Source organism: Brachypodium distachyon, chromosome 2 (genome assembly GCF_000005505.3).
Source record: "Brachypodium distachyon strain Bd21 chromosome 2, Brachypodium_distachyon_v3.0, whole genome shotgun sequence".
Lineage (NCBI taxonomy): Eukaryota > Viridiplantae > Streptophyta > Magnoliopsida > Poales > Poaceae > Brachypodium > Brachypodium distachyon.
This window is the reverse complement of record NC_016132.3, coordinates 34,763,891-34,790,301: the sequence shown is the minus strand read 5'-3', so window position 1 is coordinate 34,790,301 and position 26,411 is coordinate 34,763,891. Positions and strand designations below refer to the sequence as shown.

Here is a 26,411-nt window from a genome sequence, read left to right as displayed (position 1 = left end):
AGTGGCCAAGAAGGATGTCAGACTCACAGCATAAACATAATCCATGAATAGATGATCTATTCGTTTAAAGAAAACTTTGCAAATAGCTTAATCATTTACAACGGTGGGACACGTTGTTGCTCTTGATGTGCATGCATAAATTAAATCGTTCACTCGATAGCAAGAGAGTGAAATACATCTTCATGTTTTTAATCTAAAAGAACCAGTCACAACCTTTACACACATGTGGTCGTTAATTCCGGAAACCTATGAATGTGAAGGGTGTCCTACTTATCGCTTCAGATGTTCAAAAGAGATCAGGAAATTTCAAAAATTAAGCACAATACAAAATTCCCTCAATGTTAATGTGCACATGCATAACATGCATAAATTCCCAAATAGTTGAAGCAACTAGGCCCTAGAAGCAACGATGAATGCCATGAAGTGATACCTCATCAAGCAAGAGAGATTTCAGTGATGCATCCAAAATATGAATGAAAAATCACTAGACGTAACATGAAATTTAAGCATCTATTCAACACATTGGCGCACGAAGAAAAGGCTAACAACTGGAGAAGGTACAAAACGTTACAATGATTTCCAATGTCAAACAACACGAAAACATTAGACTTTACCTCGCCTTAGGGCTCAAACAACCTGCGAAACGAGTAATTTCTAAGTTCTAATTGTGTTCCAACTACAGTTGCGTGGTGAGCCGCTTGAGAGACATCATCATAAAACTGCCGACGATTTGCCTTGTCAAAGTAATTAAAATTTGGACTATTCGCTTCATCGCTTGTTAAATTTGGGAATCTTCGTTTCAGATTTGCAGCTTACACGTTAAAATCTCCGCGCTGCTGCCATCAGGTAGCGCCCGCCCGCCCGTACAGAAACTGACAAGCGGCCCCACCTCGCAGAGTCTTCTCCCTTCGCTCCGCCTCTTCCCCCGCTTCGAATCCTCCGCCCCTCGCGTAAACCCCCGCACACAGCAGCAGCGAACTCCCCTCGCCTTCTCCGCCCGCGCTCGCCCATATTGCCTCGCCCACTACGCCCTCTCGCTGCGCGCGCGAACTCCTCCTTCCTACTCACCCAGGCCCTGCCCCCTCCCGATGCACTCCGGCGTGGCAGTCTCCGCCCCCGCATCCGCCTCGGCGATCGCCGGCGGAGGCGCCAGATCCGAGGCGGCGGCGGCGAGCCGGCGGCCCGGCGGGATCCGGCTCTGCGGGCTCCGTGGCGAGGCCCTCGCACGCGGCTCGCTGCGGATCTCGCACGCCCCGGCGGCGGCGAGGCGCGTGGCCGCGCCGAGGGCGGCTGCTGCTGCCCCGCAGAATGGCGCGGTGGCGGGCGGGGGGTTCGATTACGACCTCGTCATCATCGGCGCTGGCGTCGGTGGCCACGGCGCCGCGCTCCACGCCGTCGAGGAGGTCAGTGCGGCTCGTGTTCACCGCTCCGTGTACTGTCCGAGCGTGTGCTTCTTCCAGTGCCACGGAGCTGCGGATTTGACTGAACTATAAACCATTTGGCTTTCACGCTCTGCTGAAATTTACACTTAAATTGGAAGCTTCGATTAGTAGCTGGTGCTGGAGCTGGAAATTTGTTTGAATTTAGTGAGGCTTTGATGTTTATCTTTTTGCTCGGGAATTTCATGCAGTAGCTGCAGTCAACTGTTAATTTCATGCAGTAGCTGGTGAAATCATAGGCTCTTACTATTGTTACACTGAAATTAGAACATCCTCTCCCACCAAGTGGTTTGAATATTTGTTAATTCAGTGTCTGCAAATGGGTGGCATGTATAGTTTTCAACTTATGCCGTTGGAAATAAATTTGAACTTATTTACTGCATCAGAGAGAGTCGCTGATCAGTTGTTCTGGTGCTTGTCCACCTTTGGGTTGGTAGTCGGCACACCTGGTGGCAGTGTAGTTGGATTGTTGGCATATTTGATGATTATATTTTTGAGATCAACATATTTGGTGATGTAACCAAGAAATATAATTATGTCCACCTTTTTTGTTTTGGAACTCAATTCTTTCTATGGCATAAGCTTGCAGAATTATAAGCATGTCAACATTGCTTTTTACTATTGCCCCTGTCTTCAAATTTAATTCTGTCCAAATCTGTGCAGGGACTGAAAACCGCCATCATAGAGGGAGATGTTGTGGGCGGGACTTGTGTCAACAGAGGTTGTGTTCCATCGAAAGCACTTCTTGCTGTCAGTGGACGGATGAGGGAGCTTCATGATGAACATCACCTGAAGTCCATGGGTCTACAGGTATAACAACTGGATGAATTGATGCATTGTGGTTCTGTTAATCTGTTTTGATGATTCGGAAATGGCTCATATAACGTGTTACAACTGCATGCATTTTTTTCCTAGGCAGCAGGAGCTTATTTCAGTAGGTTCACAAAGTCGATAATTCAGCACTAAGCTTAGGAAGAATAAATAGTGCGAGATTCTGCATTCCTTTTTCACATTTACCTCACGAAGTGTATATAACATTGATAACTAATATAAAAAATTAACCCATGTCAACTCTCTTCATCTTCTCTTCCTTCTTCCCTATGCTTTGAGTTGTCTATATGTTTATGTTGCCTTCCATCATGTGAGGTTGTCCTGAATTTAATATATTTAACCGGGAACATGCTTGTTCTTATAAGTTAGAAAGCATGAGTAATTTTTAACCATTACCTGTTGGCATGTGCTACCTTTTCATTCTTGCATGTTACATCAGTTATCCTGCATAACCATTAAACATATCTTACCTTGTAATAGGTTTCTTCTCCTGGATATGACAGACAAGCTGTTGCTGATCATGCAAATAATCTTGCCTCTAAAATCCGAAGCAACTTGACTAATTCAATGAAGGCTATAGGAGTGGATATATTGACTGGATTTGGCACAATTGTGGTAAGCTCAGTGCAAATAACGTGTTGGGTATACAATCGTAAGCTTTTTAGACCATGCTGTATAACCTTTGTATGCAAACATTTTATGAATCATGTATGCTAACATTTTGGTTGAAAAAGTTAATTTATCTGAAAATGCATTTGTATTTCTCATCTTTGTTGATTTGCTGAACTTTGCACTGATTTTTGAAGGAGAGTCGAGTTCTAGTTAGTTATGGACCCACTGGAAGTCTGAAATACGCACATATATGTGAATGCAAACTGTAACTGTTTTATTCAACCAGTTGTCGTAAATGAAATAATATGATCTATTGTTTATGGTGAATTTCTTATAACAATAATGTCTTGCGTAGATTATGCTTGCAATAATGCATCTGCAAGCATGGAAATTTGTGGCCGTTTACTGCCTACTTCGTGGGAGTGCATCACAGAGAATTGCATTTATTGATCTACTTCTGTCCATTTATGATGTGATCAGGGGAAGCAAAAGGTACGATATGGAAAAGTTGGTTTCCCCGATAAAGAAATCACTGCGAAGAACATTATCATTGCCACTGGATCAGTCCCTTTTGTTCCCAAGGGCATAGAAATTGATGGTAAGTCCTTAATTTTCTCTTGATAGATCATTATTCTAAATTAATTAGACTACTGATATTAAATTCAGAAGTTTAGTTCCTTATTGATGTAAACGATTAAAGTTCTGCTGAAATCTGTTCTCCAAATAAGAATGGAAACAGAAACAGATACTCCCTCTATTCCAAAATACACCTCATATAGATTTGTGCACTTGGACCAATGCAACTCTCGTTTCTAGTGCCTGACCACTCATATTGGGTTAATAATAAATGGATGTGATTAGTTATTGGCTGGGTGCGGGTAACGAGAGAAAAATGAGGTGTATTGTGAAACAAATGAGAAAAATCTATACACGTTGTATTATGGGATGGAGGGCGTACACATTAGCTATCTAATAATGCAGTACATGACCATTTCCATATGCATGGCTTCGGTACTATTGAGCTGTGGGTGCTTATGTCTAATGTCGATGGATTTTTTTCCTTCCAAATGTACATTTTAATACTGCTCCAACTGCCGTTCAGTTTAGTTCAAGTTAAGCACATTTCTTTGTAGTAAGTGGCATGAAGGCAAATATGTGATATAAAAATTGTTGTTACCACTTCCAACATTTTCAACTACATTGCACAAATTACACACTTCATTGCAGGCTCGTTATATTGGTTACTCCCTCGATTCATATAACTTGTCGCTGCTTTGTCTAGATACACATGTACCTATTGGTTAGGCCTGATGGGTGTTTTATGCAGGCAAGACTGTGTTTACTAGTGATCATGCACTAAAACTCGAGTCAGTTCCGGACTGGATTGCTATTGTTGGAAGTGGTTATATTGGACTTGAATTCAGCGATGTGTACACAGCTCTAGGAAGCGAGGTACGCTGAAAGTTCTTGCTGTCAATACATCTGAAGATATGGATTATAAATTATCATGTCGTAATGGCTTTCTAATAGTATTCCTATTAATTACTTCATGTCATGCAGAATCATGGTTACATGATTACTTATGAAGGGTTCCTAGGACATTGGCATTTTTATGTCTCTGCATCAGGGAACCTGTTATGCCTTGTGCTTTGCATGCTGCATTATTATGTTACAGGCATTCAGAATATGTTCACAACTTCACACCATTTTCAACTTCAGTAAATGCTTGAGCCTTGAGTATTCTATTAGATGTTATAACAAAATGTTTGGACCAAATACACTGCTTATGTGTTTATGAGGAATTTATGGAATTTTGATCTATTCAAATGGGCTAAATTTACACAATTTTGATTGAGCAGGTTACCTTTGTTGAAGCTCTTGACCAGCTGATGCCTGGTTTTGATCCTGAAATTGCAAAATTAGCACAGAGAGTCCTTATCAACACTAGGAAAATTGACTATCACACTGGTGTTTTTGCAAGCAAGGTTAACTTGAGCTTCCACCGTAGCTTTCTTCGCATAGTAGAATCTTCAGATATTATTTTATCATCATCTGTATGCTGAATTGCTGTTGCATTTACCTCAAGATTACTCCAGCAAAGGATGGAAAACCTGTGTTGATTGAGCTCATTGATGCAAAAACAAAGGAACACAGAGAAACCCTTGAGGTAACTTACAATTGTCATAGATTTTTGTTCTTGTACGAAGGTGAATTAAGTGTTCTGCTGCCCATGTTTTTACTAGGATACAACACATGGATGATTTGATTATTTCTATTGTCTTGTTATGGATGACTTAACTGAATGAGTACTTGTTATATGCCTATATATGTCTCACGTGGCAGTTGCCAGTATATTGACTATTTATTTGACTCGTTTGGTTCATCCAAGTAATTTGGAGATATAATCAACAATTTTGCTGCATTTCAACGAAGCATTTTATGGGAGAGTGGAAATTTGTGTGTGTAGGTGGATGCAGCCCTTATAGCCACTGGAAGGGCCCCATTCACCAATGGACTTGGCTTGGAAAATGTGAGTACTTGAAAGTTGGAGGTGTTAACTATCAAAAGATAATTCTACTGTTAATTACAACTTACAAGAATCACGGATATAATTATTTTTTTCAGATTAATGTCGTTACGCAACGTGGTTTTATTCCTGTTGATGAGCGGATGCAAGTCACGGATGCTGATGGCAATGTGGTATGTTGAACAGAATAGTTGCTACCCTTATAAATTGTCTCTAAGGGCCAGTTTGGAAATTAACAAATAATGCATTACAGGTACCTAATTTATTTTGCATTGGAGATGCCAATGGTAAACTCATGCTTGCGCATGCTGCCAGTGCACAGGGCATCTCGGGTAAATTTGAAATTTGTTGATACCTGCTTTTCTGTTGTTGCTCCTATGACTGCTGATTGCTATAGTTTTGTAATGTACAACTCCTACGATAATGTAGTTATCGAGCAAATATCTGGGAGGGACCACATTCTAAATCATTTAAGCATCCCAGCTGCTTGTTTCACTCATCCAGAGATTAGTATGGTTGGCTTGACAGAGGTTAGTCAAGGATCTCAATTCTTAGATATCTCTTCATGCGTTCTCTATGCTAAAAACCCATATTTAGTTTGTCTTTCCTTATGGTAGGAACTACTAATTTGATGCATCTTTTTACTGCACTGATATGTATCAGATGTAAAAAAAACTTGACCGGGTGTGTTGACTATTGCAGCCACAAGCGAGAGAAAAAGCAGATAAAGAGGGATTTGAGGTAAGTGTTGTTAAGACCAGCTTTAAGGCTAACACAAAAGCTTTGGCAGAAAATGAAGGTGATGGGATTGCTAAGGTGATTTTTTCTCCTATGAAGTTTTCTACTTGTTGGGTTTTCTACACTTGGGGATCACAATTTGCATGGTTTGTGTCCACTGATATTTAAGTTTAACAATGCATGTTCCTCTGCAGTTGATCTACCGGCCTGACACGGGAGAGATTCTTGGGGTTCACATCTTGGGTTTGCACGCTGCTGACCTCATCCACGAGGCTTCAAATGCCATGGCCCTAGGAACTCGTTTGCAAGTGAGTATAGCTTATGTTTTTTCTTAATTTTGTATTCTTATTTACATTGTTTAGCAGTTTACCCTATACTACCACATAATCACTTCCACCCTGCAGGACATCAAGCTTGCTGTTCATGCACATCCAACATTGTCCGAAGTGCTTGACGAACTCTTCAAAGCAGCCAAGGTACAGATCAATGCCTTATTTATTACCGTGCTTAGAATTCTTGGGCCACAACTCTGAACAGCTGCAAGCCATGCTTTCTCTTTCCGACAGGTTAATTCGGGTGTTTCTCATTCTGTAAATGAACCAGTTGCAGCCTAAAGAAGGGCAGGAGCGCAAACCGAAACATCCACCACAGCTGCTGTTGAAGGTCCTTAGTTTCATCACGAGCGTGCTGTCTTCCAAGCAATGAGATCCGCAACCCTAGTCGAGTAGCTTTTGCAGCCAACCGGTGCCAGCTAGTAATATCGAGGGAAAAAGGTTCATTGCATCTCCTGGCTTCGTTTACATATGAAATACTTGCAAAATTTTGTAGCGTGCTTAGATTTAATTACGAGGGGCGGTGGTTTCGTTCTTGTTGCCTTTGTTTCTTTGTTATTTCTCCTGTGTTGTATACCCAGGCAGGGTTTCAAATAATCAGTGTTGTGGCTGCAGTGTACTGTAACATTTGAAGATTGGTCAATTCAGCATGATAGATGTTTAAAAAACTGAAGGCGATAAATAAGTTTGCACGTTGAAGCGCGTGTTTCTAAAGTGGTCGCATGAAGTGCTGTTATTGCAGCCTGAATTCCCACTGTCGTAAGTGCCGGTAGTTGAGATTCTTTTTTTGAAATACCTTTGGATGCAGGTTTTGTACAAGTTGTATCATGCATGAGTACCCAAAACGTATTAATCGAAAAAATTATAACAAGTGCGCTTGGAAAAATGGTTGCGAAAAAGAAGAAAATAAAATGGTTGCAACATTCCCTTTTATCCCTTTTAGGTCAATGTTTGGTACTAGAGTTTTTGGGGTGTTTTTTAGGATATTATCCACTTCAAATTGAAAAACACTACAAACCTCAAATGGTTGTTTGGTACTCCCTCCGTTGGCACAGTTTTGAACTAGAGTTAGTTCAAAGCCGCGTCAATCTTTATGGGACGGAGGGAGTAGAAAGTGTTTGGAGGGGATTATTTCTAGTTTTCGCAACAAAACACTTAATTTTTTAATCAAATTAAAACATTTAAAAACACTAGTGTTTTGGATTTTTGAGTGTTTGGGTGAACAACCAAATCCCTCAAATATCAAAACAGTAGTGACTACTCGTAAAAAATATACTAACACCAAACAAGGCCTGAGAAGGAAAATGCCAGTTGGGCATTTGGAGCTTCACGTCTCAGTGGTACTTTTGAATTTGATTAGCACGTATCCAATTACTTCAGTTTATCCGTGAATATTTTCATGACGTGAATGTACCTTTCCGAAAACAATGTACGTATCCAATTACTTCAGTTTATCTGTGAATATTTTCATGACGTGAATGTACCTTTCCGAAAACAATGTCTACTGATCTATCGACTCTTGTAGATTTCTCGCCAGCTAGTGATCTATCGTTGCTTGGATTGTTGTATTTCTTTTGGGAGGGGATGGTATTTAGTTCAACTCCCTTCAAAGTTGAACTAAATACTTGTCTCTCCATTCCAAACAGCCCCTTAGTGTAGGTTATTGTACGTTGGTTTGAGAAGACATGCTTCTCTTATCCCTACATGTCACCCAATGACCATAGCAAAAGACACACAAACACAATTCGAGTACTAATTGGTTACAGAAAACCCAAAATTTGTAATTCAAACTGGTTGATAATATAATTGACAAGGGAGCCCACACAAGTTAGCATCCAGGTGGAAAAGAAAACGATTTCTTGAAGGTACGTGCTGATCTGGCTTGAACCCGTCAATTTGGACACGCCCGTGCATAAAGAATTAAACCCGACAGGTGGGATCCTATCGGCAAGGGCCGAGAGTGGGAGAGGGAGAGAGAGGAGACCAGCGAGATCACGTGCGGCGGAGGAGAACTCGGCGAGGATCCTCGTTGGGTTTGGGAGGACCAGAGGGGATCCGATGCGCGGTCGAAGACGGTGATTTATGGGTGAGGCTAGCCACGATGGAGCAAGGATGGGCGGCTAAAGTGATGGAAAAAAAATAAAGTAGAGGGGAAAGGCTCAGGAGGTTTTGGCTATGCTCATTTTCAACAAAATCGAAGAGAGGTAGAGCGGAATCGTGGTGGACAAGGAGGTGCGGCAGGGCTACTCACCAAATTAGAGTAATGAGGGTGCTCGGCTTCCAATTGGAAGCACATTAGGGAGGAAGTGGAGTCAGGGGAGGGAGGAGCCGAGTGTAGGATCAACTAAGAAAAATCTGTGGCACGCCATGAAAGAAGGAAGTGACAAGCAACATTATATAGTTGGTTGGACGCGTACAAATAGCCGCGTCATGACAACATGCACACACGGGTAAAGGGAGGGATGAAGACGAGCGAATAAGACACTCTCTCGTTGACTTACTCACTCGGATCCAAAAACTAAGACGTATACATTGTGTTGACCGTCAGACTTTTCAAAGTTCGATCAAAATTGTAACAAAAACATTAGCATTTGTTATGCCAAATCAATATGTCGTGAAAAGATATTTTATATTAGATCTAGTGATCTTGTTTACCACTATAAAGTAGTAGAATTTTTTCCTGTAAAGTATAATAAAAGGTTTAATAGTCAACAAAATTTATACGCCTTATATTTAAAACCATAAAGTTTAGTTTTAACTGAAAATTAGTAGTGTACAATGGAAGAAAAGAAATATTCCGTAATAAATGTCGCGGAAACCTGATGCACCTGAAAATTCGAAATTTGCGCGCATTTCTCGCATTTTCAGGTCGCGAGCCGCTTCCCCTTCCTTTGTCCGTCTCGTTTCGTCACCTCCCGCTTCCATCCCCACCAGCGACTCTACTCTACAGTACTTCTCGCAGTGGGTGGGCGGGTTCAACCCTTGCGCCCAAGCGAAGCAACCCCCAAAACCCTATCCCGCCGCCGGCCGAGCTCCCTTCCCTCCTCCGCCGCGCCCCCGAGGAGTGGTTAGCCCTAACCCTAGCACCCGCCGCCGGAGCAAGGGGACGACGAGATGCCGCGCGAGATCATCACGATACAGGTGGGGCAATGCGGGAACCAGATCGGGATGGAGTTCTGGAAGCAGCTCTGCCTCGAGCACGGGATCGGCAAGGACGGCCTCCTCGAGGACTTCGCCACCCAGGTCCGCTCGCTGCGCTCCCCCCTCTTTCCCTCTCTCCCTCGCCGCTCGATCCGTGCGGCCTGCTTCCGTCTCTCAGTTGGCAGCGGCCGTTCCCGTTGCTGGTCGCTGGAGATCAGGTAGCGTCGCGGCTTGTTCGATATGTGAATCAGTTCGTGCTGTTCCTGCATATGGCGCGGTGTCTTTATTTTTCTCTAGGTTTCAGGGGTTTAGTGAAGTGGGTGGTTGCCTTGTTCATCTTGGGAGGGCGCTGTAACTTTTGCGCTAATAGTATAATTTAATAATTGCCCTCAACTGTGAACCTTAAAAGTTTTCAATTGGGACGATCAATGCTGTTTGTTTTGAGTACAACAGTCACATTACTTCACTAAATTTTGTTATTCATGTACAAGGCACAATGCCCCAATATGGAGTATAACATAGGGTTTAGTGCCAAGTTGTCTTTAGTTACGAGAAATGTGCTATTGTGCGTATGGATGTGTTTAAGCATACTAAATTGAACTGCATCTGAGAACCTGGAGAAATATTTTGGTCAGGATGCTACTTGCTTATGCTTGATTTCATTATATCACAATGTGCACCTGGTCGTCATGTACTTCATCACTTACATTTTCTTCTCGATTGGATGGATGCAACATCTATCATTTCCATGTATCTTGCCTATGCTGGTAGCTGGGTTAGACAGGGAGTCACAGAGCTCTAAAGGACCATTTCTCTGCAGGGAGGAGACAGGAAGGATGTTTTCTTCTACCAGGCGGATGATCAGCACTACATACCCAGGGCTCTTCTTATGGATCTAGAGCCAAGAGTGATCAATGGAATACAGAACAGTGAGTACAGGAACCTATACAATCACGAGAACATATTTTTGTCTGAGCATGGTGGTGGTGCTGGAAACAACTGGGCCAGTGGATATCACCAGGTACAGCTGCATCTTTGTTTCTCGTTTTTCATCTACTGGACTGGTAATAGTTCCTATAACTATGTTAATGGAGGACCAACATTTTAGGCTTTCTAGACTTCTAGTATGTCATGCCATTAATCCAACTGTGCATCTTGCATTTCATCAGCTTCTAGTACACCTTTTAGATTAATACCTTCCCCATTCTCACATTTTAGGGTGAACAAGTTGTTGACGACATCATGGACATGGTAGATAGAGAAGCAGATGGAAGTGATAGCCTTGAGGGTTTTGTTCTATGTCACTCCATTGCTGGTGGAACCGGTTCAGGTTAATGAAGGCTCTGGCATTTTGATTTCCTTTATTTTCACTTTAATATTCCTTCCATCAATTCTTTGTAAATAGCTGTCTTATTACTCTTCCAAGGGCCGGTGGTTAGGCAGACGCCCCATTGTTTGTGGTTGTCTATCAAGTTGTTCACTGTATTTGGGATGTTGTCTTTGCAATCATGAAAAGGTGGCATGCCGAGTCTGCTTAATTGTCTAATGTTGTCCATGCTGCCCTTGTTCAGGTATGGGTTCTTATCTGCTGGAGACCCTAAATGATCGATACAGTAAAAAGCTTGTGCAGACATATAGTGTCTTTCCAAATCAGATGGAAACAAGTGATGTTGTTGTGCAACCATACAACTCGCTTTTAACTCTGAAGCGTCTGACACTGAATGCTGACTGTGTGGTTGTTCTTGACAATACGGCTCTAAACAGAATTGCTGTGGAACGTCTTCATTTGGCAAATCCTACTTTTGCACAAACAAACTCTTTGGTCTCCACGGTTATGTCTGCAAGTACAACCACCTTGAGGTATCCTGGATATATGAACAATGATCTGGCTGGCCTTCTTGCCTCCTTGATCCCTACTCCAAGGTGTCATTTTCTTATGACAGGTTATACCCCACTGACTGTTGAACGCCAGGTAACTTTGTTTACATTTGTTACATTGGTTATGCAGCATGTTTGAACTTACAGTTTTTTTTACATTCCTACTGACTTTGTAGTTAGCTTTGGTTGAGTTTAGTTTGGGCCACTAGTGAAATTCGTGTCAGACTTGTTACATTTTGTTTTCCTGCTATCTTGTGACAAATGCTTAACACTATTTAAATATCTGTTCCATGGCAGGTTAACATGATACGCAAGACCACTGTATTAGATGTTATGCGACGCCTTCTGCAGGTATTACTTGCCTGTCCTCTAGGATATTTTGTTAACTCTCTGTCTTTTCGAATTTGAACCTCTATCTATGATATCTTGCAGACAAAGAATATAATGGTGTCGTCGTACGCTCGAACCAAGGAAGCTAGCCAGGCTAAATACATCTCCATACTTAACATCATTCAAGGAGAAGTTGACCCAACACAGGTACATTTCTGTCAAATGCATTTACCATTTGACATACTTATCAAAGAATATAAACATTGCTTGTCTATGCCAAACTGATTTTAAGTGATACCAAGTTCTGGCATATCATACCTCATGAATTACATATTTTGTTAGAAATTTGTTGTTCCATCTAAATTTGGAATTCAGCTAAAAAATGGAAAAGTGTGGCACCATGCATTCACATTGAACACGGCCCAAGACACTCTTTCATTTTTTCTTCATCATTGTATTGGATTCATTTACATTGCTTTAGTACGCAGCAAACCCTCTGTCCACTTCAGTGTCATCATTTCCTTAAAAGCATGAGATGTGACAGCTCTGTAAATTTTCATCAGGATGTTTAGTAGTAATAAGGAACAAATATATCTACTTTTCCCTCATAAGCTCGTTGTAGCCTGCAAGAGTTGAAAATAACAGAACTTGCATTCCTTTTTTTCTTTAAATATTGCTGTTCGTACTACATGGTACTTATTGGTCAGCAGCTATTAACTCAAGCGGATGATGCTTTCCAGCATTAAACTTTCCATTCTTCTGTATCTTGTGGATTTATCTATGCTTATGGTCATATCATGGATTAGGTCCATGAGAGCCTACAAAGGATACGTGAAAGGAAGCTTGTTAACTTCGTAGAGTGGGGGCCTGCAAGTATTCAGGTAAATAAACTTCCAGAATATTTATATAGTTTAAGTTTCTGACATATTAACTTATGCACATTTCAATTGCGACAGGTTGCTTTGTCAAGAAAATCTCCATATGTTCAAACCACTCACAGGGTAAAGTGATCTTTCTCCCTCGTCGTGTGAATTTTGTGCCTTTAACTGAAATGTAGCATTCTAATAACCAATGCTGTCCCACAGGTTAGTGGTTTGATGTTGGCAAATCATACTAGTATTCGCCACTTATTCAGCAAATGTCTAGGGCAGTACGAAAAGCTGAGGAAAAAGCAAGCCTTCCTTGACAACTACAGAAAGTTCCCAATGTTTGAGGTAAGAGCACTCCATTTTCTCTTAGATGTTTTGACTCTGCTGGCATTTAAGTTATTCTGAATAATTATCAAACTTATGGGATTTATGCACTTTTGTGCACGTGAAGATCTTTATGCCTTTGTCAAGATGAAAACCTGTTACACACCAAGCAACTGAAACACTCCACTAGCAGACTGCAAATTGTGGCTATTTTACTTTGCTTAAGCATTATAACTTGTCATGTGGTTTTCCTAGAAAATGCCCTATATTACTCCCTCCGTCCCATAAGTGACTCAATTTGCCCAAATATGGATGTATCTATGACTAAAAAGCGTCTAGATACATGTAATCAAAAGTCACTTAATATGGGATGGAGGGAGTATTATGTATATGATTGTGGCGAACTTATGCATTCTTTTCTGCAATATGTTTATCTCATCTGTCTGACTACATGCAGGACAATGATCTCTCAGAATTTGATGAGTCTCGAGAAATTATAGAGGGCCTGGTTGATGAATACAAGGCTTGCGAGTCACCTGACTACATCAAATGGGGAATGGAGGTACTATGATCCAGCTCTGATATCATCTATTCCCTCCGATCCATAATAAGTGTCTCAAATTTAGTTTAAAGTTAATACAAAGTTGTACTAAACCTGAGACACTTATTATGGATCGGAGGAAGTACTTTACTTGATATGTATGCTGAGCTTTCGTTATGAAACAGGACCTTGGAGAGGCAAATGTTGCGGCCGCACTTGATTCAAAATTAGTTGTGTAAACAAAGGTAATGCCTCGAATCCTAACATAGCTTGATTTATGGGCATCCCGAATCAAATGGCTACTCGAAACCTTGTTGAATTGTGACCTTATCCTTTATCCCTGATATTCTTTAATAATACAGTGCCGTTTATTTTCCTGTAAATTTTCCGTGAAACCAGCAGGAGGGCTACCTATTCATTAAGTCAAAAGTATTTTCCTCTAAATAATAATAACATAAACCTCTTGAGTCATGACTTCTACTCCCTCCGATCCTAAATTGTTGTCGAAATATTACATGTATCTAGACGCTTTTTAAGAATAGATACATCCAAATTTGGGCAAATTTGAGACAAGAATTTAGGATCGGAGGGAGTAGATCCTAAGGTTGCCTTTTAGTATATATACAAAAACTGCCAACTCTTACAAATTTTGGCAAGTACTAAAAGCAGATAATGGTGTGACCTTTTTTCGTGACGTGTGAGATACTACATGATGGAGCTGATCGAGATTTATATATACTTCACATGTTCCTGAGGTTGCTATGGCTTATATTGTTACAGTGATTTACTTGACTGAAAGAGCTTTCTACTCGCAGGTCCTGCTGGTTATCCAGAGATGCAACTGCGGCTGTCCGATGGTCATCAGTTGGATGCCAGCTGCTCAAACTCAACCCCATCCCATCGTATTGCTAGTGTGGTCCTGAAGTGGTTGATGCAGTTCTCTATTTCCATAGACTGTTGCCATCTTGTGTTAGCCCGTGTGCCATGTATATTTCGAAATCCTCTGCAGCTTAGTTTTTGTGCCGTTCTGACGTTCTGTTTTGCATGTATAATTTCTTTGGTGGTGATGTTTTACGTGCTTTGTATGCCCATAGGTTTTCCGCTGAGTTATCGTGTATGCAATCTTTATTGGTGAGTGTGTTGCTGATAGGTTTTCTAATGAGTTAACCGTAAAGAGCTACTCACTCCGATCCTAAATTGTTGTCGAAATATTATATGTATCTAGACACTTTTAAGAATAGATACATCCATATTTGGACAAATTTGAGTCAATAATTTAGGACAAGAGGGAGTATTTTTTACAGGTGACATAACAGTTGCCAGCAACTTTATCTGGTTAGGCTGTGAACAGCATGCTGTTGTTCTGAAAGTTTTCACTTAGGGCATGTATAATGGGGTGATTTTAGTTTTTTTAAGGATGACATGTAAGAAAATCTGACGTGGAAGAGAGAGGAAAGAAGAAAGTACACAAGTCTTCTCATAATTAATTAAGAGATGATTTGATTTCCTCACAAGAAGGAAAAGATAAACATAAGACAAATCGATTTCATTCGTGCAAGAATATTTGTATACCTTTTGTTGTCTTTTCTAAATGATGTGGAACATGTAAGAATATTTGTACAGCTTTTGTTGTCTTTTTTAAATGATGTGGAACATGTAAGAAAAGACATTCTTGTTGACCATTGCACAATATGATATCTGTCAATATCCAAGGCCGGTTTTCTCACGTTCTGACACAGTATTTACATTCGATGTTGTGTCGTTTTATCTGCGAATATTCCCGGCTGGCTTAAAATTTACACAATTGTCAATGAAAGCTTTAAAAATTTGAACCATATAGCGCAGCAAATAACCCAGATAAGAAGCAGACGAACAGTAAACACAGTTGGGGAATACAAGCTACAAATTCTATGTACTGTATTTTAGCAGTACAGATATTTTGGTACACGTCAATGTACTTTCTAATACTACAATCTGTTAAGGACATTGAAACATAAGGAGCTAAAACACAACTGAGCTGCTAATATTACCAAGGAAATGTAACACACACCAAGAAAGTAACATGTATTGGTGCTTCCTATGCAAGCTACCTGGAAAATTTCCTTGAGGTACACCTCAAATAAGTGGTTGCAGCATAAGAGTGAAAAATCAACAGTTATGCAAGAACATCCTTCAGCTTGGTTTTCTGGTCCTCCGTCAGGGTTTTCGGGAACAACACCTCGAATGCTACGTACAGATCGCCTTTCTTGTTACTTTGGTGCAATGGCATGCCTTCTCCTTTGAACTTCCTGACCTCCTTGGGTTTAGTGACACCCTAAAGATTTGTGATCAAATTAGTTGTTTAGGTCCACATGATAAATGTCTACAGATTGAAAATCTTTGCTTTTGTGGTCAGGATTTGGCAACTTACCTTGGTCCCTATCTGGACCAAATGGTTGTCAAGATGCTTGAGGGTCTTCTCAAAACCCACTAGAGCTTGCAGCTGTAACAGCAAAAGGTGATCAGATATCTAGAACAGAACTCCAGTGCACATTACTGTGACAGGAGACTATAAAAAAATATGTTATAAATATGAGAAAGGGACAGTACCAGGGAGATTGTAACTGTTGCATGCAGGTCGTTGCCTTCTCTTCTGAAACGTTCATGTGGTGCTGTCCTAATCCTAAACTGTTCATTTAGTCATTGATTTGAGGATACATTAGTAAAATCAATTATCCCCACAATAAATTTTAACCAACCAGGCAAAGGGAGAAAGCAAACCTTCAAGTCTCCAGGTTCTCCATCAATCTTAGGCTCCCCTTCCTCAAAGAAGGAAACCTCCTGAAAATATCAAATGACATCGCGAAATCAAACATCTAAGCAGTCAATTAGAATATATAGTTACGGATAGTACATTACATCTTCATGCTAAACAACTTGTCAACCTAAGTTCTAAAACGTCTCTTGACCATGTGGTGACCTTTTGTTTTAAGGCGACCATGTGGTGACTTGTTAGCATTATAGCATGTCTCCCTATACTTTTTAAACATGCCATTCAGGCACAAAAGAAAAAAAGACAATTAATTTTCTGATGCTAACCATTGAAGTAACTGCATATAGGAGTATGTTGTAGTGTAATCTTATCTGGAGATTTATTTTTTCCGTAACTCTAAAATCTAAATAGGCCCAAGTTCCGAGAACTTCTAAGGCCCTGTTTGTTTGGGCTTCTGTTTGTTTGAAGCTGAGAAGCACCTCCGGACGTGCTTCTCAGCTAAAAGCACCAAAAGCACGTCCGGAGGTGCTTCTCAGCTTCATGTGTAAACAGGAGAAGTGCTTTTGAGATTGCTAAAAGCACCAAAAGTTGAAGCAGAAGCCCAATCAAACAGGGCCTAAGTAATTTGCCATTTCCCAGGTCACAAACAACATTTGTAGGCATTAACAAGCAATAAATTGTTGCAAGACCCTGATTGCCACTGGCAAGCAAGCAGCCAATAAGTTGCCTAAGGAATTCTCATTCTCAAGTCTCAACTAACTGTAGGGCATAGGCAATGGACAATATCTTTACTTTGAGACAGGGGGTGTCACATAATTTAGATACATGAATTATATATAATTAATTAGTCTTAATGCTGACAAAGTTAGGTATAAAAGAGTAAAATAAACTAAGATGACAGACCTAGAAGAAATTGAACAGTTGTCATATATGAAAGTTAATGTCTTTCACTTTGAGACAGCGGGTGTCACATAATTTAGATACACGAACACTATCTTTACTCCTATAAAGATTTCAGTTGGTGGTGACGGTTCATCACCTTGGGACCACATCACCTGTTGTTAGATCTACATAAATGGTTCGGATATGAGCATACAGAGATGATTTTATCTGACTCCTTTTTTAAGACGTGAATCTGTAGCAACCATGGGTGTTGTGCCAGTCAAGGAAACTATTTTCAACCAGGTGCCCTGTGCACCATGGTAAGTGTACATTGGTATGCCCTGATTACACCCAAGGTTAGGAACTGTAAAGTAAATATGACAGTTGCTTTGTACCTGACCATCTTGCATTCCTTTCTCAATATCAACAGTCAAAAATTCACCATCTCGTACATACTTCACATTTGCACACTGGTCGCAGACCTACAAAAGACCCAAAAAAAAGAGACCATCATTATGAAGCACAAAAAATCATCAAATGATTAATAAGTTATTTTGGTCACAAAAAATGTATGAAATGCTCCAATTTTCAGTATGTTAAATTACATCAACAATAGAATATCATAGGATGGTGCAATAAGAAAGATACCTGCTCGGTCATTTGTTGATACATTCCAGGACCAATTTGACGATGGTAAACTTCATTCCTGCAGTTGCATCGCCTCTTTCCTGGCGCTGGTTTTATTATGTTTTTCTCTCTCCAAACCTATCATGCACATGAAAATAGGAAATCAAATTTGATGCTCTACTTCTCAACTAAGTGGCAATGCAGCCTGATTCGTGAACCCTCACATCATGCTCCAAATATAGCAATAGCATACTAGGTTCAGCCTTCTATGGAATCATTAGGGACATTCTAAGTTGCTAAGCTGCACAAACTTTCTTACCTTTAATGAACCACCCATGTACAAGTCCTCTAGTGAAGCATCGAGTTCAACAATCACATCATCACCTTTTATGATTTGTTCTTCCTCCTCTTCCATCCCACCACCACCTCCGAAAAAGCTGAAGAAGTTTGTGCAAAGAACAGAAAAGCGATCACTAATGAGTAAGAACTGAAAGATTCATGTGGTACATTGAAAGCAAATAAATCAACAGTATTGAGTTGCGTCCAGGTAAGTTGTACTGACTAGTTTTAACTAATAAGCAAAATGATAACAGAAGATAAAGACATCCAACACAAACTTAATATGCGCTTCAGCAGGAGCAGCAAACCCTATTTGTGCATCCCATGGATTCATGAGTAATACATACATCTATGCAATATTAGTTGGTCAGAGAATGGTGTTTGCCTGTTTGTTGATCCTTACGATAATAGATTTTGATAGTATGAACTCATATGCAGAACAGTAATATTCCCCGCTAACATACTCCCAACTTGCTAAAAATATTACTAATGGAGCAATGATGAACATGAAAGTGATGGATTTTGTCAACATACTCAAAGGTTTGATATACGTATTATTGACACTGTCAGATCTCACACAATGTAAACCATATGTGTTCTGCTATAGTCATACTAAATGGGTATCTCAGGGCATATTCCAACTCAAACATGAGGCAGCATTTCATCAGTTAAGTGCATGTCAATTAAGTCCGGTCTCCATATATTCAGTAGTTCCTATGAATCAAAATATTGACTATATTTTTACAATTTCATCCTACATGGCTAGCAACCAATATGTTCAAAACTATCTCTTTTCTATATCATCTGCAAACAAGAGACCCATGTGAAATATCTCTGTTGATATATACAGCAACCTAGGGGTGATCAGTGCATGTTTCTTGATATTTAACTAGCAAAGACGGAACATTAGACATCACAGCCTACTGATAGTTTATCGCTCCAAGTTCATAATTTTTCTTGAAAATGAGAATCGAGATCACTATAAGTCTGCGTCTGATAGCAAATTATCACTTACATTTTTAATGGCTCAAATGCGTATCTCATACATCAGAGCACCACACATACTGCCTATAACTACAAGGCATACCAATATAGAGGCTTCTAAGACAACAGATACTAGCACCAAGATTAAGGCTACTAAGACGACAGATACTAGACAGCATTTGCCTCACCTGCTGAAGATGTCTTGCATATTCATCCCGCCACCACCGCCTCCTCTCCCCCCACCTTGGAACTGCTTCAGCCCCTCCTCGCCATACCGGTCATATATCTTCCTCTTCTCCTGATCCGTCAATACCTCATATGCTGCATGATAGTAACACATTCACACATCAATTCCCTTCAAGAAGTGTAAATTTTCAGCTCAACGATTGAAATTCAACTCCTTTAACCCCTAACAGTCCAGTACCATTATTGATCTCAGCGAATCGCTTGGTAGCCTCCTCATTGTCAGGGTTTTTATCCGGGTGGTACTTGAGCGCGAGCTTGCGGTACGACCTCTTGATTTGATCCTCCGACGCGCCCTTGGGCACCTGCAGCACGTCGTAGAAGCTCTTCCTGATCCATAATAACGAAAACAAGACAAAATTTTCAGCGGGTTTCAGGTTCCAATCTACCGCACAGATTGAGATCGAACGCACAGATCAATGCCGATCGAATCGGGGGGAAATAACAAGATCTCGAAGTAAACCACGCGAGGATCGACAGTTGCTCCGAACCTACCCTTCGATCACCGCCGCGAGATGCAGCAGCAGGGCGAGCACGGCCGCGATCCGCTCCCCTCTCCTCCGCGGCGCCGCCATACCGCCTCGCCGTCCCCAAATCTCCTCGGCCGCCGGCTAGGCCACCTCGCGCCTAGGACGATTGGGGCTCCCGCGGCTCGCGAGTCCACGCCAATGCCCTCACGCGCCCGCAACGCGGTGCTCCCTTCCTCGTCGTCGTCGTCGTCGTCGTCGCCGCCGTCTCCGTCTTCCTCAGTGGACGGCTCTCTCCCGCCTCGCGGTTTAAGATCTTCTAGAAGGGGAAAGGGGGCCTGCCGCGAGTTCCTTTCCGGAGAGACGTGGAGACGGGTGACGTGGACCAATGGGACGCGGGACGTGGGGGTTTACAGCGAATGAGGTGGCGCCACGTAGGCGAAACTGCAGCATCGATGGTCAGCCGGAATTGCTAGGGCCACCGTGGACTTGACTTGCAAACTATTCCCCGTGACGCACAATATTCCCTCCGTTGTCCTCACTCAAACATCAAGAAGTTTGCTCCAGTTTATAGAATTTTTGGTCGATATCTACAGTTCTACTCCGTATTAATTTTTCGTGATAGATATATTTACATAGCATGCTTATTAGATAATCCTTCCGATTCATAAAAGTGTCGCCCATTTTTTAATAAATTAGTACTCCCTCCGATCCATATTGGTTGTCGAAATATCACATGCATCTAGACGTTTTTTAAATATAAATACATTCATATTTGTCCAAATTTGAGACAATTAATATGGATCGGACTCGGAGAGAGTACAAATTTTGTACTAAGTGGATGACACTTTTTATGGATCGGAGAGTGATACGGGTGCGGGTGGCCCGATCTTTCGATGAGATTGGTAACTCTCGATTTGGGTAGGAGGTGACGTTGATGATCCGACTACGGCCTAAGAGGCAGCGCCTTAGCAATCGATACACCAACTCCAAAGGGTTATTGATCACACAGGGGCATGATCAACCTGACCACGAAGGTCTTTGTTCCTGCAAGCAATCGAAGAACAAGCAAGAACAAGATAAATAGCGGATGCAATCTAAAATTGCGAATATACTATATCAAACCAATGTCTCAACGAGACGATAAGTTGGGGTTCCGAAAGCGGTAAAACAGGTGGTCTAACCGACACACGCGATTACACGAAGTAGTAGCGATGGCTAACTTTTAACTAAACAAAACCCAAGGCTCCTTAGGGGGGCTCATGGGGTATATAAAGGAGGAGGGAGAGATATTTTCGTCCACCTTGAATAAGGAGTCCGAAATCCAACTCTATCTCTAACTTTTCTAACAAACTACAACTCTTTAGGAAACAGAAAAACAGATCCGTCAGCTTATTTTGTCCGTCACGGTCAGCACGAGTCGAATCTCTTGATGGGGCCAGATCCGTCGGAAAGGTCTTGTAATTACCTTTCCAACAAGTACTTGTTTGCTTGATTTGGACTCCGGATGCGGCCTGGGTGATTAAAACAAATTCGGGTCTCCTGACAGCTCGGACCCGAATCGGATTCAACTTTAATTCGTGATATCTTTCTCTAGCAAGCTCCGAATCATGTGCCGTTTGATTTGTTGGAAAGTAGACTTGATAGGCTTCACTTTGAATCTCCCTTTGCAGGCTATAACACTTCATCTTCACTTTGGACTTGTAAAGTTCAATAAGATGTCTACATAATAAGATTACACAAGATAGTAGCTCCGCCTCTTTGCAAGTAACATATTGAAGACATTTTGTAATTGAATTCACCTGATTATAATTATTAGAGACACCAACAATTAGGGTTCTAATGGTCGTATCCATGGTTAGCATGTCCATATCAGAGAGTGTATTGTGCTCTCTCCATTTCGTTGTATACTAGTTTTTTTTGGAAGAACGTTGTATACTAGCTAATGTATATTTTTTCTATTTTTTCATATAGCTTGTTGACGCTAACGCTAGCCATCGGGCTGGGCTTTTTTGGGCTGGCTTGAAGCTTGGCATGACAGCACTGGGCCATGCACAAGGCGCATTGTGGGCCGAGCTTTTTCAATTCTAGGCCCGTGGGTTTGCACTGGGACGACACGACCCGGCACGAAAAGCACGAAAAAAACACCCAAACGGGTCAAAAGAGTAGGCTACACCCTGCCCTTAATCCAATTTCTTTTTTTCTTTTCTTTTTTAAAAAGCATACCAAATGGACCAAAATAGTGGCACACCAACCAAGTCCCTATTTTCCTAAAACAGCCCAAATGAGCCGAATCAGCATGAACAGGTCAAACAGGGCACTTCCGGCTTTCAGCCCGCAGGCCAGGCAAAAAACAAGGCTGGGCCGGGTTTTTTTTCCCATATGAGGCACGTGGGCCAGCCCAGCACGGCACGAAAACGTTTCGGGCCGTGCCTTGCCTATTTTGTGTCGGCCTTTCCCGATGGTAGAATTAGTTGGCGCATTTGTTCCCACTTCCAGTCTCTAACTACTCGCAACTTGGCTCCATTTTCGTTTTGGCGTGGCTATCATGGTCTACTTCATGAAGTTTGTGGATCTCACGGCTCGTAATTTCGTGGATTTGGTCATCTTCCTCATCATCGGTTCGGCGATGATTCAATGGTTCGACAACCTATCTTGGGAGGGGTGTGTCCCCGACCACCGCTCGTTCAACAATCTTAAGTTCTCACCCGATGGTGTCGGCGGATCATGCGGCTCAGTAAAACCTAAAAGGTTAGTACTCACCTTGATCCAAGTATAAGAGAAGAAGCAGAGGATTAAAGTAAAGTAACAGAGCCCTTTGTCGCTGCCTATATGTGATAGTTCTGAATCTTGCAAGATGTTTGATGATTGGCAGCAAGAGACGGACATGGGGCAGAGCTCTTTTGTTTTGTGAAACAGTGCACTTTGTTGTTTTTATATACGGATTATGTGATTATTTAAGTGGCTCACGAGATGTTTTAGGAGATGCCTAAGAGATTGCATTATTTTATATATATGTAGTGTTTTTTATTTGAACGATCACGTGCTTCATGTAGTTTCTCTTTTTGATCACATCTCCTTAAGAGCTCGGCCACCCCGATTTGCTGCTCTCCCGAGGAGATTCAGGTCGTCCTTCACTATCTTGCTTGCCCTGTGCAGGAGTTCCCCATCCTCTATTTGGGAGCTCCTCTCTCCATCTCCAAGCTTCGTCGCCAAGACTTTCAGCACATCTTGGACAAGATTGACCGTAAGTTGGCGGGCTGACGTGCTATGATGCTGTCGAGAGAGGGTCGGCTTGTCCTTGTCAAGTCAGTCCTTTCGGCTATTCCGGTGCACACTCTCTTCGCCATTGACACGCCTAGGTGGTTTGGAGATGCCATTAATAAGAAGCAGCGGAGCTTTTTCTGGAAAGGTCGGACGGACGCCCAGTGTCGCAGCACGGGGCCTTGACACCGGGGGTGTGCGGGCACTCCCTTTATAGGTTCGGCGGAGGGCGACGGGGATCGCTCCGGCGATCGCCGGCGGGGCCGATGCTTGGCCTGCAAAAACGCAATGAACACATGCACGCACGTTTTACCCAGGTTCGGGCCACCCGGAGGTGTAAAACCCTACATCCTGCTTGTCTGAGCTCGTATTATCGAAAGATTGAGTGTTTACAAGGTGCCGGGGGAGGGTCCCCGGGTGCTCTCTTTTTGGCTAAGTGCTCCTTACTACTTTTGCTACTGCTAGTCCCGAACTATCAGTTAGTCGAGCCCTTTGACCGTGGACGGGGGGTCCTCCTCTTATAGCCAAGGGGATACCACAGGTGCCACGGTGCATGGATTACAAGTGGCGAGTAGGGAGTTCGGGCAGCTCCACCTCGGTGCGCTGGCAGACATGCAAGAGCGCCAGCCCCGCGACTAGGGTTCTAATACCCTATAAATTAGCTCTGGGCAGCCACTGTTTGCCTGACTAGACGCATAACCTCCCTCCTGTTGGCTCATTAAATGTGTCTTGCGCTATACTCCTCGTCCTGGCGACCCTGCACACCGGGCGCCTGCTGCGCGCCCACGTGGCGCCGCTGCTCTGTTTGCTCGGCCCAGCCTTCGCAGCAGGAACCTGTGCTCGGGAACGCCTCCTCCCGGCAAGTTACCTTCCCGGGAAGCGCCCAGGCGAGATTATTCCCCGAAGCTCCGCTAGCCCTGCCGGGCTGGTAGCTTGCCGGGCAGCTTGCACGTTGCCGCCCGGGGTGCGATCCTCCCAGGGACCAAGCGATGCGACCCACGCGTCGTGCAGCGGTGGCACCCCGGGTGCCACTGGTGTGACACCCAGCGGGGTCACTGTGCTGTGGTTTGGGCCAAGGTTTGCCTCCCGATCCGTTTGGGGGGTTTGTGGGTGAGGGACGCCAATCTGGTGAGCACCGCCCTTCAGCTTCGTTGGCCTTGGTTAAGCGTTCTGAGGTCGAGAAACCTTGGTCCTCCTTCCGCATCCGTTTCAGTTCGCGGATTCTTGCTCTCTTTCGTGAGGCTTGCTATTCGGTTGTCGGAAATGGTCACTCCACTCTGTTCTGGTCAGATAACCGGATTGATGGGAAATCCGTTGAGTCTCTCGCTCCGGTTGTCTTCGCGGCCGTTGGCCGGAGGATCACCCGTACTTGTTCTGTCGCGGATGCTCTTGCTGGGAGTGCTTGGATTAGGGACATCTCGGGTCCCCTAAATGCCCAAGGCATGGCTGAATTTCTTCAGCTCGTGGGCACCTTGGAGGCCGTTGTTCTTACTCCGGGCCAGGAGGATGTGCTCCGATGGAGGTGGTCGTCTTCTGGTGTCTACTCTGCCAAATCGGTGTACCTCCATTTCTTTGAGGAATGCCCGACTTTCCCACTTTGGTCGCACATTTGGCGTTGTTGGACACCATTGAAATGCCGGATTTGGCTTTGGCTTGCCTGTGCCAACCCCTGTTGGACGGCGGATCGGCTGGGACGCCGACATCTCCCTTTCAACGTGCGCTGCTCGTTGTGTGATTAGGCGCCAGAAACCATGGCTCATCTTCTCATGGACTGTGTCTTCACGAAGTCGGTTCTTCACGAGGTGTTGTCCAGGGCTGGGGCTCTCAGTTGTCTTCCTCTCCCCTCAGAGGACCTTGTTGATTGGCTCTCGGCCGGGGCTAGACGGCTCCCAGGCAAGGTGAAGGCGGTTCGGTCACTCGTCAATCTCTCCCTCTGGCGGATTTGGAAACTTCGGAATGCTTGCATCTTTGAGGGGGCCAACCCGGAGGTTGCTTGGCTTGTTGAAGACATCCTAGTGGAGGCGGACTTGTGGCGTGCTGCCAGTGCGCGTGGCCTTAGCCAGCTCGGCTGTCTCCCTCTTCATGCTCGTCCCCCGGATGTGGGGTCTCTCCCTCTCCTTGTATAGTTGCCTAAGGCGTTTTCTTCTTCTTCTTCGTTTCTTTCTTTCTTTTTTTGTTTCTTTGTTTTCTTTGGCCTCTCTTGGGTTTTGTTGTTGCTTGTACTTGCGCTTCTTGCGCCTTCTTCTTAATGGAAAAGACACGCCGCTCGGCGTGTTCGAGAAAAAAAAATCACATCTCCTTAATGCAAGATCCATTGTTGAATTCAGTAGAGGGGTTTCACTGTTTATTTCACGGTATGTTCTGTATAGCTATCAGCCTGTAAAAAAAGCGGATCTCAATAATTAGTAGTAGTTTCTTTTGACCCTATTTCTTCTTTGAAAACTCCTTGATCCAGTGTGGACTGCGTAGGTGGATCGTAAGAGCTTCAAAATACGTAAACAAACAAAGGAATCAACCTAAGAGCTTGAGAAAAAAAAATCTGTAAACAATGAAAGGAACCGACCTGACCAAGGAGCGGTTCTGCAAGGACACAACGAACTGACCAAATATAGTATCGATGCTATTTTCATCTTTTGGTCCCGCAAAGGCCAGACATGTCTATGTTCATTTCACAAAAATCTTATCAAGTATATTTCACGAAAATCATTGATAAAACTCGATGGCGAAGCAAAGCGCGCTATTCCATCTAGTTCCTTACTGTAATTAGATCAGGTCGTCATCGTTGTGATGTACGGCGAAACATATCCCTTCGTAAGTTTTCACAGTATGTATTCCCGACGACTCACATGCCCATCCCGACTCGCTAAGATTTCAATGCCAATTCGGCTCCTTGGCTTTGCCTGGTGACCCTGAGTCCATGAGCAAAAGATCTTAACTGACTGTAGATGGACGGAAGTTCGAGAGTTTATTATATATGCAAGAAAATGTTAAATGTATGTACTCCACCAGAAGACTTCGGGTCAGTTTAATGCTTGGTTGCGTGGTTTCCACGTGATAAAAGAGAACAGTACTTGCTCCGATGCCTATGTCCATAGTAGCCATTTCCTTTTGACGCTTTCCTTTTCAACTGCCTAGCTGACGAAAATTGATGGGATTGAACAAATCCTGCACAGCACCACTGCAACTGCAAGGATCAAGAACTGGGCATCTCAAGCCTGTTATCTGACCCCAGATACTTGTCCGTGTGATTTAGTAAGAAATTGATCTAAAACACCTCAGTTTTGTGTCAAT

At 42.9% G+C, this 26,411-nt stretch overlaps 3 protein-coding genes across 4 annotated transcripts; 2 read left to right on the top strand and 1 right to left on the bottom strand.

The window, feature by feature from the left end:
• The first annotated feature begins 896 nt into the window (after positions 1-896).
• Positions 897-7,178, top strand: LOC100837564 (dihydrolipoyl dehydrogenase 2, chloroplastic). Of its 2 annotated transcripts, none has more exons than XM_014899885.2 (15): positions 897-1,403; positions 2,103-2,249; positions 2,751-2,885; positions 3,363-3,480; positions 4,210-4,334; positions 4,742-4,867; positions 4,969-5,049; positions 5,350-5,412; positions 5,508-5,582; positions 5,663-5,741; positions 5,839-5,939; positions 6,112-6,225; positions 6,342-6,455; positions 6,552-6,623; positions 6,751-7,178. In XM_014899885.2, the coding sequence occupies exons 1-15, from the start codon at positions 1,089-1,091 to the stop codon at positions 6,850-6,852; spliced, it is 1,767 nt and encodes a 588-aa protein (XP_014755371.1). In that variant the 5' UTR covers positions 897-1,088; the 3' UTR covers positions 6,853-7,178. The 2 variants fall into 2 exon arrangements, with proteins under 2 accessions (XP_014755371.1, XP_003568887.1); XM_003568839.4 differs by having other exon boundaries at positions 900-1,403; positions 6,714-7,178.
• Positions 7,179-9,361: 2,183 nt separating this feature from the next.
• On the top strand, positions 9,362-14,824 carry LOC100837257 (tubulin gamma-2 chain). Its single transcript, XM_003568838.4, has 12 exons — positions 9,362-9,722; positions 10,441-10,641; positions 10,839-10,950; positions 11,192-11,592; positions 11,796-11,849; positions 11,931-12,035; positions 12,635-12,709; positions 12,785-12,829; positions 12,914-13,042; positions 13,479-13,583; positions 13,748-13,807; positions 14,378-14,824. Exons 1-11 carry the CDS (start codon positions 9,594-9,596, stop codon positions 13,799-13,801), a joined length of 1,410 nt encoding a protein of 469 aa, XP_003568886.1. The 5' UTR covers positions 9,362-9,593; the 3' UTR covers positions 13,802-13,807; positions 14,378-14,824.
• Positions 14,825-15,401: 577 nt separating this feature from the next.
• Positions 15,402-19,964, bottom strand: LOC100836952 (dnaJ protein ERDJ3B). Its single transcript, XM_003568837.4, has 10 exons — positions 19,885-19,964; positions 19,571-19,719; positions 19,335-19,467; positions 18,143-18,260; positions 17,845-17,961; positions 17,592-17,678; positions 16,323-16,382; positions 16,152-16,229; positions 15,973-16,044; positions 15,402-15,876 (listed from the first exon to the last, which is right to left on the bottom strand). The coding sequence occupies exons 1-10, from the start codon at positions 19,962-19,964 to the stop codon at positions 15,718-15,720; spliced, it is 1,053 nt and encodes a 350-aa protein (XP_003568885.1). The 3' UTR covers positions 15,402-15,717.
• Between the last annotated feature and the right edge of the window lie 6,447 nt (positions 19,965-26,411).

Coding starts and splice junctions, on each gene's coding strand:
- LOC100837564 (XM_014899885.2), top strand. CDS start 1,089: ATGCACTCCGGCGTGGCAGTCTCCGCCCCCGCATCCGCCTCGGCGATC. Junction 5,050..5,349: donor AACACAGAGAAACCCTTGAG/GTAACTTACAAT, acceptor TTGTGTGTGTAG/GTGGATGCAGCCCTTATAGC. Junction 5,583..5,662: donor CGGATGCTGATGGCAATGTG/GTATGTTGAACA, acceptor AATGCATTACAG/GTACCTAATTTATTTTGCAT.
- LOC100837257 (XM_003568838.4), top strand. CDS start 9,594: ATGCCGCGCGAGATCATCACGATACAGGTGGGGCAATGCGGGAACCAG. Junction 11,593..11,795: donor CACTGACTGTTGAACGCCAG/GTAACTTTGTTT, acceptor GTTCCATGGCAG/GTTAACATGATACGCAAGAC. Junction 13,043..13,478: donor GAAAGTTCCCAATGTTTGAG/GTAAGAGCACTC, acceptor GACTACATGCAG/GACAATGATCTCTCAGAATT.
- LOC100836952 (XM_003568837.4), bottom strand. CDS start 19,964: ATGGCGGCGCCGCGGAGGAGAGGGGAGCGGATCGCGGCCGTGCTCGCC. Junction 19,468..19,570: donor ATTCGCTGAGATCAATAATG/GTACTGGACTGT, acceptor ACTATCATGCAG/CATATGAGGTATTGACGGAT. Junction 15,877..15,972: donor TGGTCCAGATAGGGACCAAG/GTAAGTTGCCAA, acceptor ACAAATCTTTAG/GGTGTCACTAAACCCAAGGA.